At 49.4% G+C, this 13,416-nt stretch overlaps 1 protein-coding gene across 1 annotated transcript; it reads left to right on the forward strand.

Moving 5' to 3' along the window:
* The first annotated feature begins 11,052 nt into the window (after positions 1 to 11,052).
* LOC131323867 (uncharacterized mitochondrial protein AtMg00860-like) lies at positions 11,053 to 11,541 on the forward strand. Its single transcript, XM_058355707.1, has one exon. It carries the CDS (start codon positions 11,053 to 11,055, stop codon positions 11,539 to 11,541), a length of 489 nt encoding a protein of 162 aa, XP_058211690.1.
* The last annotated feature ends 1,875 nt before the right edge of the window (positions 11,542 to 13,416 follow it).

Genomic DNA, 13,416 nt, shown 5'->3' on the forward strand with positions numbered 1-13,416 from the left:
CTCCCTATAGAGCTTGAGGTGCCATCTTTGAGGATTATGGTAGAATCGGAACTCTCGGAATCTGAATGGCTCAGTGGGAGATTCGTTGAACTCATGCTTTTTAATGAAAGGAGGCTTCAGGCCCTGTATCATGTTCAGGGGTATCAGCGGAGAATTGCCCGGGCGTTCAACAAAAAAGTGAAGTCTAGAGACTTGGTCGAAGGGGACATGGTTACGAAAGAGATTCGGGCACCAGTTTTTGACCCCCGTGGCAAGTTTCGACCCAAACGTTCCGGACCTTACATCATCAAGACCATCCTTTCCGGGGGAGCGGCTCAACTCATTGATCTTGACGGCAACGAATTCAGCTCTCTGGTTAACCTGGATCAACTCAAACGATACTATCCCTGAGAGAAGCTCGTTGAGCCGAAAACCACGAGGGTGGGCGGTTCCAAGCAAAAATTAAAGCAAGCCTGCTAGACCGAAAACCTGAGAAGGCGGTTTAGGCAAAAATAAATAGGCATCAATCAAAGCTCGCTAGGCTGAAAACCCGAAGTGGCAGCACTAGGCAAAATTTAGAGCGTAAAAGGAGAGTTAAAATACTCGAGTGAACCTTAGCCTGAACTACGTGCTGACCTGATTCTCTGAAAAAGGGATACGTAGGCAATCTCTCCGTGAGATTCGGTCACAATCCTTCAACTTGATCCACGGTTTCCCATTACCAGGAGTTGACCCGATGCTAGGATGACACGGCGGTTCAACACTTGGGTCAAAAGGGGAAAACTCTCGAACTTTCATTTTTATTCAAATTATAACTTCTATTACACAGGCTGAGCAGTCTTAAAAAGATTAAAGCATAAAAACAGAATAAAGTGCTCGAGGCCTTAACAGGCTCACGGTTTATTCTAGATCACCAGGATTCGTCAGAAGTCAATTGTTGTTTTGCCTGCTTGCGATTTCCCTTCTTAGCCATGTTTGATATCGGTGCGTAAGTTTCGTGCTGAAGTCTGGGTCAGCTCCTCCGAGTTGCCGCAGGCCCCAGTCGTGCTCATACCCCCTCAGATTCTGGGCAGTGAAAGCGGGGACTTGGAAATCTTCAGTCCCAGCTCGGTGGAGTCCTTGGCTCATTCCTAGCTGACGGAGGATGCGTCCGGGGATGTAGAATGTGAAAACGGTCAGCCCAGCTATCACTACTCTCTCGAATCCTTCAGGGCCATGTCTGGAATGTTTAAAGCTTCATGCCGCCATGTGATCTCGTTCGGTAGCATTTCTCTCATAAATGCGGACCATTGATGCACAGTCATTTCCGGATAGATCATACCCCGCTGATGCATTCGACCGGGCAGATGACGCCAATTTGCTTCCGGTGCTGTGAGCAATCCCAATTTGTCAGATAACCAGAGCTGCATGAGTGGAAAAACAAGTGAGAAGTTACATAAAGGTTGAGAGAAAAGACAAGTAAGGAGCTTCGATATAGCCTTAGCTAAGAGATGAGGTAAAAACAGAATGTGTGAAAGCCGAAAAAAGGTGAGCTAAGTGAGAACTAAGCTAACCTGCAGTAGTAGTGGACTACCGCCGAACACGTCTGTTTGGCCGGAAGAAACCAAATCCAAACCTATGAGTGTCTCTGCCAGAACCAGTGGTACCACATTTCTCCGGGCACCCATTTGAGCGGCGACGCTCACCAGCATGGGGTTGACTTGCCCATTTGGAGATACCAGTAAATAAGCAGCCAGCACGCCAATTGCCAGGGCAAATCGACGTCGAGCCTGCGCGGCTATATTCTCTACGTCCCCTTCTGGCCCATACCACTCCATTAGGCGCATGATGTTGATTTGCCCTCCAGTTAGCAAACTTTCGGCCGCTCCTCTAGTAATATCAAGACTTGACTGTAACAGCTTTGGCATGCTCTTCCTATAAGGCGGCACGACAATCACGCTCGAGGTAACTCCTTGGAGGTATGCTTGGAATTCCTCCACGGTTGGGCACAGCTCGTTAATCCCAAACCTGAATACGTGAACCTCTGGGTCCCAGAATTGTAGGGCTGCCCTCAGAATCTCTGGACGGACCCTCACATTGCGAAGGAAACGGAATGCGGCCAGCCCGTGAAACCGGAATGACAACCAATCTCCAGCAACAAAGGCCGTGAGCCAAGGGCTAATCAAGGCCGGAAGATTATTTGCCATTCTGCTTCCTCGTGGGACTTTCAAACTATGGGAGGAATGCCTTTCATTTGCAGAATATTGGCCTCTTTATAGGCAGAATGCATAGAGTGTCGTCCCTTCCCAGTACAAACATCCATGCCATGTGGCGTTTTCTTCTCCAAAGTAAGGGCATCTCTGCACTGCCCCCCCTGAAGTACTCTGAGCAGTTAAAGGTTGATGACGAGGCTTGGACGTCCAAAAATCTGAGATGGTCAAAATAAGATGGCCTGGCACGGCCCAACCATCGCGCGATGGTCTTAGTCCATCGTGCGAGTGAGAACCATCCACTCCATCGCGCGACATTCTCACTCCCTCGCGCGATGGTTCAGTCTGCATTTTGACAGATTTCACCAGCTACTGTCCAATTTTGGTCGCGTCCTATTCCAAGGGTACCTTTGCAACTTTTGTGGTTCCGGCAAGTCAATGTGAGCATATGCAACCATATCCAAGCACCGGATTCGAGATATCACGTTTAACGAGGTTTTTGAACCCTCGGTGGCTCGTTTCAAGGCCAAATGTGTGTTTCGGAAGGTCGAAACTCGTTCCGGAGGGTCGTGTCCTTTTCTCTCAGGCCGTACAGGTCATGGTGACCTATTGTGACTGTACGGAGGTGTCGGTTTCAGTCCGGGACATAATAGAGTCATGTTTTCCCATCTCGTGTCCCTTTTGTGTCCTTCGTAAGGATTTTGGACAATTTTGCGTTTCGGGAGGTATTCCTCGAATCCGTCGGCTTTCTTGAGTCATTTTGTGTATTCATGACCTCACGGAAGCATCCCTTTTATCCAAGTTAGAATATTCTAGGTTTTGGCTTTTAAATGTCCAATATTCCATTCCCTCGTATCCTCGTATCCTGACCGTATCCTGGGGTACATTTTCGTTTTTCTCCGAGTCAATTATGTATGTGCGTATGTGTGCATTTGTGAGCAGTCTCGGTACATTATCAATGCAAGCATGGTATTAGTGGCGAGCGTTTATTTATTCTAAGTTCGTTGCAAGAGTAAAATGAACTGAAAATGCAAATTTTATAGCTAATCCATATCTATCCATGTCAAAACAAGGAATACTACTATGCATGCGGCGCTTCGGCCAGTCAAAAGTCATCATGTCAGCTCGGGCACACTCGCCCGTCAAATCAAAAAGGCGCACAGGCCCCAAAAAACATGTATCAAGTATCAACTAAGGCACTCCAGCCTTCCATCTATCTACGCGGGCACGCAGGCCCAAAAGCAAAAATCAAAGATGTGGAAAGACAAATGAGGCTTCTTAGTAGCCCTCAGTCCTCCCCGAACCAGTCGCCATCCCCGTCGTCGTCGTCGTCGTCGTCTCCCTCTCTAGGATCCTGTCTAAAACCAGGGTCATCGGCTGAGTCGTCTGAACCACTGCTGTCAGGCGCCTCTTCGTCCTCCTCTTCTTCTTCTCCCTCCTCTTCCTCTTCTTCCTCAGAATCCTCGGGCAGGATCAGCCGCTTCTTGCGGACCGGCTCATCTTGCGAGGGCCTTTGGCGCATCTTCAATTGATACCTCTCCTCTGCGCGCGCCACGGCCTCTCGGGCCGCCTCCTCGCTCGCGACGGGTGGCTGTACGCCCCGCGTCTGTGGTCTAGTAGTAGGTGGAGGAGCGGGAGTCCTGCTTGCTAGCTTCTTCTGTGGAGGCTCTCTCGCGCTCTTCCTCCTAGGAGCCGCCTGTCCCTGTGTCTGCATTGTAAAAATTTTGCACATTTAGTATACATTCTATATGTTGTATGTTTGCAAGCAGGTACAATCTATCTCAAAGTTGACGGCAATTAAAGTACACTATGTATCGAACAAAGCATGCATATGTCAAGTATCGAATGCAGGAATGTATCGTTTCTTTGAAGGGTATATACCTGAGATCTCTGAGCTGCTGGTGGTGGGTATCGCAAGTCCAAAGGCAGGCCACTTGCCGCCCGCCTTATCACGTTCTCCAATGCGAGCATACGCCGAACGGCTTCGTTCGCCCACTCATTAGGCACCTGCAAGGATAACTTGAACGTAAGTAATGGAGCAATATTTCAAGGCTTTATGGAAGTACAATAATGAAGGGTACGATGCCTTACTGGCACAGTGACGGGCGCTGGCTCAACTCTGGCAGGAACTAGGTGTAGCTCGGCCGGATTGCCCTGAGAATCCACCACAGCTATACGCCATGTCAACTCTGGTGGCCCACCTCTCACAGGTCCACTCGGACCCCGCCTCGCGCGACTCTCGCCATTGGTCTGCCTCGCAGCGACGGCCCTCCTCTCCTCAGCAGCTCCACGGGCCTGACTCCGGACCTCCCTGAACTCTCGTACTCTCAGCGGCCCCGCCAAGCGCTCTCTCTGGTAAACTGCATAGTCCATGCTGGGACGCAAGTAGCGTGTCAAGTCAGTGTCAGGCCGCGTGAAGATCTCTAGCTCGGCCAACGTGTACTCCCCTGTGTGTGAGGCCCGTGGTGGAAGCGGTCTGGGCACCTGGAACCCTGCGTGGCCAAGCGACTCGCGTGTCACTCGGTCACCCAAGTACCACTGCCAACCAAAAGCCGACTTCAGCAGCACTCTGCTCGCCGTCACGGCCCTGCTCCTGGCCAAGTACTCAGGCTCTGACTCTGCCACTTTCCAAGGATCCCACTCTACCTGCGCAAGCAAGCGATGCAAACGTCGGTCAGCGACAGCATTAAAGCAATAAAAGGGACGTATATTTATATTTGATGAAGTTGTGTCATCCCTGTGAGGGTCGGAGCTCGTCTAGGTATACCCTGAAGCCGTTCAGGTCGCCTCGCCCTCTTTTCTCTCCCATATTCTTTTTGCTCCAGATATGAGCACGTGGGAGGATCCCCAGGTCCAGGCTCTTTGTCACTGGACGGCACATGTTCAGAACTTCATAGGCCCAGAGCTGCACAGTTATCAAGGTTCAAATCATTAGTACAATGCAGGAATATATTTAAGCAGTTTATGTATTCAAACAGATAAGTACATAATGGAAAATGTGCTTTACTCAATTTTGATCATACCTCCCAAATCCGCCAGTAGCCAGCAGTGCTCATCTCAGTCCTCGACGAGTCCCACATGAAATCATAAGCCGCACCAAGCGCAGCTCCTCCCCAGTCAAAGCGTGAGGCCGTCCTCAGATCCCTCAATGCAGGCAAGTACGATAGGTGGACCTTGCTGCGCCTGTTCGGATACAGGGTGGCACCAAAAAGGTACAGCAAGTAAGCTCGGGCCATCTGCTCCGCCTCTTGCTCCGTCACCACCTCCTTTGCAAGGTACCGGGTAAACTGCCCATATCTCGCCATCCCCTCCTCAACCTTGGGCACCTCTCCCAAGAACCACTCCAGAGCCGCCTCGTCCTCCTGAATGCCCGAGTCACACGGGATAGGGTCGCCTCCAACCCTCAGACCAGTAATCGCCGCGAAGTCAGTAGGCGTCACTGTCATCTCCCCGAGCGGTAGGTGGAAAGTGTTGGTGGTATCTCTCCATCTCTCTGCGAGTGCAACCAAGACCGCGTGGTCATTCCTGGCCCGAGTCAGGGTCTGTATGAACTCCCCAAAGCCTGCCATATCCACCAACTGCCTCACCCTCTCCGGCAAACCCTGGTACAACGCCAAGGAGCTACAGGCGCCCCCGAAACCCCGGATGTCCCTCTGTCTTGCTCTCTCCTGCATTAGACACGGAAACAAGCAACAGGAAATATATCAGCATGTGAGGCTTTCATTCTCAAGTTCTAGGTAATCAATACAACTTGGCAGTAGATGGTTGGTTCAAGTTATTATGTCTCATGCATGGCATTTAATGTGAACTGTAGTGTCACTATTTGGATCTACTTTAAAGGGTTGCACTACGTTCCTCGGTATTCAAGCACATGCATTATATTGAAATGGCAATCACGAAAGTAAATGAGGGATTATCAGAAATTTACCTCAGCCTAGCTGCTCGAAATGTGGGTGTCGGGGTCTCTCAGAACAAGCTCGGGGTCGTACTCCGCTTGCCGTGGCCTGTATGCTGCAAAACCTGACGGTACAAATAGGTGTGGAACTGGTGACCTGTACCCCTCTGCTGAAAACGGAGCACGAGTCAAGCCCTCCGCCTCTGACACTGCTGTCACTCTAGGTCCCTCCCCCCTCGCTCCAACCCGCTCCTCGGCCTTCGCGTCCCTCAAAACCTCCTCCTCAACGGCCCTCGCCCTCTCGGCCCTCGCAGTAGCCTCTGAAGCGGCTATCTCCCGCTCCCGCTCCTCTCGAGCCTCCAAAACGGCGGCCCCAATCATGGGATCCTCCTCAAGCAGCCGGGCTAGCCTCTCCTCGCTCAGAAACTCCGCAAGATCCTGTCTCGTGATCGGCCTGTGGCCCGATGATGTGGCCCCCGGCCGAAACAGTACCTCCTCCTCTGGAACCTCTGCGGTGTCCTCTTCCTCGCTCGCCACACCCTTGCCTTTTGCCGGATCCCTTAACGGAGTCCCGCTTGGCCCGGCACCACCATCCTCGGCGCCTCCACTACCTACACCCTCGAGAGAGCCGCCAACTATTACCGAGCCACTTACGGCCTCGCTCGGGTCCAGTTGCACGACTCCAGCAGTCACGGCCCCGACCTCCACTATCGCGCGATGGTCTGACTGCGTCGCGCGACGATCCTCGTCGCTAACCGCCTCCTGCTCGTGACCTTGTTCGCCATCGCCACCGCTAGTTGCCTCTGCACTGGCGTCTGCGGCGGCCCCCGCTCGCGGCCGATTCTCTGTTTCGACCTCCATTGGTCCTCCCTCGTCCTCTGGACGATCAACCACTTGTTCACTACCTCGGATATCGCTGTGATCCGCCATGGGTGATGATATGCACATGGGTTTGCTTGGTTTTGGGACGAAATCAAGGGTTTGAAGAGGAAGAGTTTGGGAGAGAATAGTATTGGAGGGAGTTCGAAACTGCTGTGAGCAGCTTTCGAACGTCCCCGTAGATTGTATGGAAGAAAGCAGGTCCGGGCCGGGTCTGGGCTCTTAACAGACCCAGGCCTGAACAGATAACCCTCGCGCGACGGTATGACTATGTCGCGCGATGGTTTGGTTGGGCCTCCAGGCCCAATGCAGCTTCTGGATAGGCCCAATCATGCTTATCCACCCTTAAGAGCCCATAGGTTCTCACTTAGGCGCTGCAACAATTTTGAGATTTATTGTGAGTTGATGACTTTTAAAATCCAAGGCGCATTTATATCCCCAGCAGTGGTCTGCCCGTGTAAAGTCCAATTTCAATCAGCGACGATCTATCCGTCCAATTATCAATCAGCGATGATCTATCCGTCCAATTATCAATCAGCGACGATCCATCCGTCCAATATCAATCAGCGACGATCTATCCGTCCAATTTCAATCAGCGACGATCCATCCGTCCAATCATCAAAACAGCGACGATCCATCCGTCCAATATCAATCAGCGACGATCTATCCGTCCAATTTCAATCAGCGACGATCCATCCATCCAATTTCAAGCCAGCGATGATCTATCCATCCGATTATCAAAACAGCGACGATCCATCCGTCCAATTATCAATCAGCGACGATCCATCCATCCAATATCAATCAGCGACGATCTATCCGTCCAATTTCAATCAGCGACGATCCATCCGTCCAATTTCAAGCCAGCGACGATCTATCCGTCCGATCATCAAAACAGCGACGATCCATCCGTCCAATTATCAATCAGCGACGATCTATCCGTCCAATTATCAATCAGCGATGATCTATCTGTCCAATTATCAATCAGCGACGATTTATCCGTCCAATTTCAATCAGCGACGATCCATCCGTCCAATTTCAAGCCAGCGACGATCTATCCGTCCGATCATCAAAACAACGACGATCCATCCGTCCAATATCAAACAGCGACGATCCATCCGTCCAATTTCAAGTCAGCGACGATCTATCCGTCCGATCATCAAAACAGCGACGATCCATCCGTCCAATATCAATCAGCGACGATCTATCCGTCCAATTTCAAGTCAGCGACGATCTATCCGTCCGATTATCAAAACAGCGACGATCCATCCGTCCGATTATCAATCAACGACGATCTATCCGTCCAAATTCGGATCAGCAATCAATCTGCCCACCGATTCGTTGGCGCACGGTATTTGTATATACTTGCTAGCACTTTTCGTTTAAATCGGCTTTTGGGTGGATTGGATGGGTGTCTAGAAATCTTTGACGTTACCCGTACCAGCCAATGGTGCTCCGCGTGCCGTCAAAGAGGGACTACTGTAGACACCCCAATTTGACTTCCCGATCGTTTTACTTTGTTCTTCGGTTTCTTGATTCCCCGATGATGAATCAGGTCGAAACAGTCTCGAGAACTTGGAATGGCTTGAGTTTGGCATGTGAGGAACCAATCCTTAGCCCTAAAACCTTTAATCAGAACCTGGACCTTGGTTTGAATGTCGCGCGACAAGCTAGGACCCTCGCGCGATGGTCCGTCTGCCAGGTGGTGGTCAAAGTCAAAGCTTTGACCATTGACCCTCGCGGGGTTGGCTGGACCCTCGCGCGATGCTCTCATTTCATCGCGCGATGGTCAACACCTATCATTTTCACCCAGATTGCGTGGTGGTCAGGAGGCTACAGGCCTATGTGACCCCGTTTTCACGGCTGAACAGCGTTCTGGGGGGGCTCCCCTTGCACCACCTCACCTCCCATTCTCCCATCACCTTTGCCACCCACTCCTCCACCAAGCAATTGTAACCAGCATTGTTGGCTGGTTACAAGGCCTTGGTTAGCCATCCACTAACCCCCTTTTCCTATAAATACACCCCCCCCCCCCCATGCTTCCTTGCAAAGGGTTACCAATCTCTCTCTAAGAAAGAAGAAGGCAAACTCAAGCACAAACATCTCACACCATTCACTCCCACATAATCACCCTCCAAATCTCACCATCTCATCATTCAAGCCATCTCCAAGACACTCAAGCAAAGGTATAATATCTTTCTGCTCACTGTTCGAACCCCTGAGGGGGGCTGGCAGGGTCAAGGCTGGTAATCGATACCAGTTCTGGCCCTAAAGCTGGCAGAGTTTCAAGAGCTGTTAACTGGGAAACCCTCGCGCGATGGTCCCGTATACTCGCTCGACAATTCTGTCTGCGTGAGATTGGACCACGTGGGGAAGGGACCCTGGTCTTTAAGTTTATTATTGTGTTTGTAGTCTTTTAAAAGTCTTTTAAGGAGCTTTAGCTCACTGCTTTGCTGTTTTGCATATTGAAAATCATTGTTTGGCTTAGTTTATAGCACCTCTTGGTTTGGAATGCTCTTGGGATGCTCCTGAACATGTCTCAGAGCCCTAAGTATGCAAAGCAATTCCTGGAAGTCCAATCTGAACAATCGCACGGCTGTCTCACTCTGTCGCGTGATGGTTCTGTGTCTTCCAGGGACTGCCTTTGCATGAGCAGTTTGGCCTTGGCCTCCGTTTAGACACCCCCACTGTTTAGGGGTTGCGTTTATATAATATTTCCGTCTGTCTGTTGTAATATTGTTTACTTTCAAGTACCTATAAACTGCTTGGTTTGCACCTGGGTGAGCACTGGTCCTTCCAGAGCCCAGAAGGGGATGAAATTCAAACCATTGGTGAAGCATCAATACTCGCGTGAGTATATGGTTATGTCGCGCGATGGTTTGCTTGCATGCGGATGAACTCACGCATGCAAGCTGGCTGTTTGTTTGTGCCAAAATCATACACAGCGCTGTCTTGATGTATGATTGATGTTTTGAACTTCATTCCATTTATTACTTGTCATCTCATTCATCCATGCTATCTATCACATCTTGCAAACTGTTACAGTTTTAATCCCTTAAACTGTTCCCCCGCCCTAAATGGCTAAAGAATTGACTAATCAAAACAGAATCGCAAACAAACATTTTTCGCAAATGCCTAAGTAGAGACCGATCTCCGGATTGGGCGAGAGGGGTGCCATAAAACCCTTCCCCTCTCGTAACCTGGCTCCCGAACCCAGATATGGTTATGACAGACTGGTTCCTTAACTTTTTCAAATCAATCAGCGCGGCAAGTGCTTCGAAATACGGTTCCTTGGGTGTCGGACCTTCAAAACCCGAGTGGCGACTCTGTATTTTCGCGAGCGCTTGACGTCCAGCTAAAAAAGCGCTCCCTCGATCCGGGCCCCTTGCCTCGCGTCTCGAAATCCGAAAATTCCAAAAACGGGCACGCATGCCCACACAAGCGTTGAGTTCGTATTTGTCCACTCAAGGGTCCTTGTTTCGAATTCTTTGGGGAGCGTCGGGAACCATTGGAACTGTATTTATGTGGGCCTCATGAGCTAGAGTCGGTTTATTCATTGTTGGCTAGTTTGACTTTAATTGAGGATGCCTCTGTGCGTGGGGAGTTACCCTTAATGGTTTGCGACTTTCCGGATGTGTTCCCAGAAGAGTTACCTGGTTTACCTCCCGAGAGAGAGATCGAGTTCACAATAGCCTTACTTCCAGGCACCACTCCTATTTCGATTCCTCCTTATCGTTTTGCGCCCACCGAACTTAGAGAATTGAAAGTTCAACTGCAGGAGTTAGAAAATTTGGGGTTTATCCATCCTAGCACATCACCGTGGGGAGCACCGGCTTTGTTTGCCCAAAAGAAGGATGGTTCACTCCGTTTATGCATTGATTATCGTAAGCTCAATCGTGTAACCGTTAAGAACAAGTACCCCATGTCGAGAATCGATGACTTATTGATCAACTCCGAGATGCCACTTGCTTTTCCAAAATCGATTTGAGATCCGGTTACCACCAATTAAGGGTTCGTAGAGAGGATATTCCTAAAACCGCTTTTCGTACTCGTTATGGCCATTATGAATTCGTTGTTATGCCTTTTGGATTGACGAACGCTCCAGCTACGTTCATGGACTTGATGAATCGTATTTTCCGTGCTTATCTTGATCGTTTTGTTGTCGTCTTTGTGGATGACATCTTGATTTACTCACCTACGGAGGAGGAACACCAATCTCATCTTACCATTGTTCTTGAACTTTTGAGAGAGCACCAATTGTATGCCAAGCTTAGTAAGTGTGAGTTTTGGTTATCCGAAGTCAAATTCTTAGGCCACGTGGTTTCGAAAGGTGGAGTGTCTGTTGATCCAGGAAAGATAGAGTCGATTATGAATTGGCAGCGACCGAAGAATGTGTTTGAAATCCGTAGTTTCTTGGGTTTGGCCGGGTATTACCGCCGTTTTGTCCCTGACTTCTCTCGTTTAGCAGCACCAATGACCAAGTTAACGCGTAAGGGGACTCGTTTCATTTGGAGTGACTCGTGTAAGGCAGCTTTTGAGGAGTTAAAGAAGCGATTGACTACTGCACCTGTTTTGATTGTGCCCAAACGTGGAGTTGGCTAATCCGTGTATTGTGATGCTTCTAAGGAAGGGTTGGGGTGTGTATTGATGCAGGCAGGACGAGTAGTAGCATATGGGTCGCGACAGTTGAAAACTCACGAATGGAATTATCCGACACATGATCTAGAACTAGCGGCCGTCGTATTTGCTTTCAAAAGTTGGCGTCATTACTTGTACGGTGAAAATTTTGAAATCTTTTCCGATCATAAAAGTTTGAAATATTTGTTTTCTCAAAAGGAACTTAACCTACGTCAACGCCATTGGATGGAGCACTTGGAGGATTATGACTTCGAATTACAATATCACCCAAGGAAAGCAAACGTTGTGGCGGATGCATTGAGTAGGAAACCGACACACCTTGCGAGCCTAGCGATTCACGAGTGGAAAGCAATGAACGAATTGGGCTTCTATGCCATGCACTTTGAAGAGGTTCGGGAAGGGGTCACATTGTGTAACTTGACGATGCAATCGACCTTGTCGACTTGAGTAATTGAGGCTCAATAACACGATGAGGAAGCGGAGGAACTTCGTGCTAGATTCCTTAGTGGAAACGCTCGAGAAGGGTGGATGATCCACGCTGATCAAAGTTTGCACTATCAAGGAAAGTTGTTTGTACCCATTTTGTGTCGGGAAGAAATTTTGCGAGAGTTTCACCATTCTCCTTTAGCTGTTCACCCAGGAGGAACAAAAATGTATCACGACTTGCGTAGACAATTTTGGTGGTCCGGAATGAAGAGGGACGTTGTGACTTTCGTGTCCAAGTGTCTCACGTGCCAACAAGTGAAGGCAGAACATCAACGACCCGCGGGGGAGCTACAACCATTACCAGTAGCCGAATGGAAGTGGGAGAATGTGACCATAGATTTCGTTACGGGTTTACTGAGATCGCCAAAGGGACATGACGCTATTTGGGTAATCGTGGACCGTTTGACTAAGACTACTCATTTCTTACCTATTCAGGTCACCGATTCCGTAGATACGCTTAGCCGATTGTATATTCGAGAGATCATTCAACTTCATGGGATTCCCGTATCCATCGTGTCCGACCGAGATCCGAGATTTACCGTGCATTTTTTGCAGAGTTTGCAAGCCGCTTTTGGCACTAATCTTTTGTTTAGTACCGCGTATCATCCTCAAACCGATGGGCAATCTGATAGAACGATTCAGATTTTGGAAGATATGCTTCGGGCTTGCGTTATGGACTTCCGGGGTAGTTGGGAGGATCATTCACCATTAGTCAAGTTCGCATACAACAACAGCTATCAATCTAGTATCGAAATGGCACCATATGAGGCTTTGTATGGAAGACCGTGTCGATCGCCGGTGTGTTGGACCGAATTGTGAGAGGCTACACTTATAGGACCGAAGATGATTAAGGAAACCTCCAAGAGTATGAAAGCAATTCGCCAACGCCTTAAGAAAGCTCAAGAGAGAACAACCGAACAAGTTAAGGTGATTTGCCAAAGATTGTTGATCGCGCAAAGTAGGCAAAAGAATTATGCCGATCGTCGTCGTCACCCATTGTCATTTGAAGACGGGGATCATGTATCCCTCAAAGTATCGCCGCGTAGAGGTTTGTCTCGCTTCGGGAAAAAGGGAAAGCTATCGCTGCGTTATATCGGGCCGTTTGACATCATTGAGAAAATTGGGGAGGTTGCGTATCGTTTGGCTTTGCCACCGAGATTATCGGGTATACATGACGTGTTTCACATGTCTATGTTGAGGAAATACGAACCGGATCCGTCGCATGTATTGGAGTGGTCCGAACTCGAATTAGAGGCCGATGCGTCTTATGGGGAGGAACCGATACGTATCCTAGATTCACGCGACCAAGTGTTGAGGGGTAAGACGATACCGTTAGTACGAGTCTTATGGAGA

The sequence above is a fragment of the Rhododendron vialii genome, chromosome 4a (genome assembly GCF_030253575.1).
Source record: "Rhododendron vialii isolate Sample 1 chromosome 4a, ASM3025357v1".
Lineage (NCBI taxonomy): Eukaryota > Viridiplantae > Streptophyta > Magnoliopsida > Ericales > Ericaceae > Rhododendron > Rhododendron vialii.

What these genes read in the sequence shown, in the direction of transcription:
- LOC131323867 (XM_058355707.1), top strand. Translation starts at nt 11,053, where the DNA reads ATGGACTTGATGAATCGTATTTTCCGTGCTTATCTTGATCGTTTTGTT.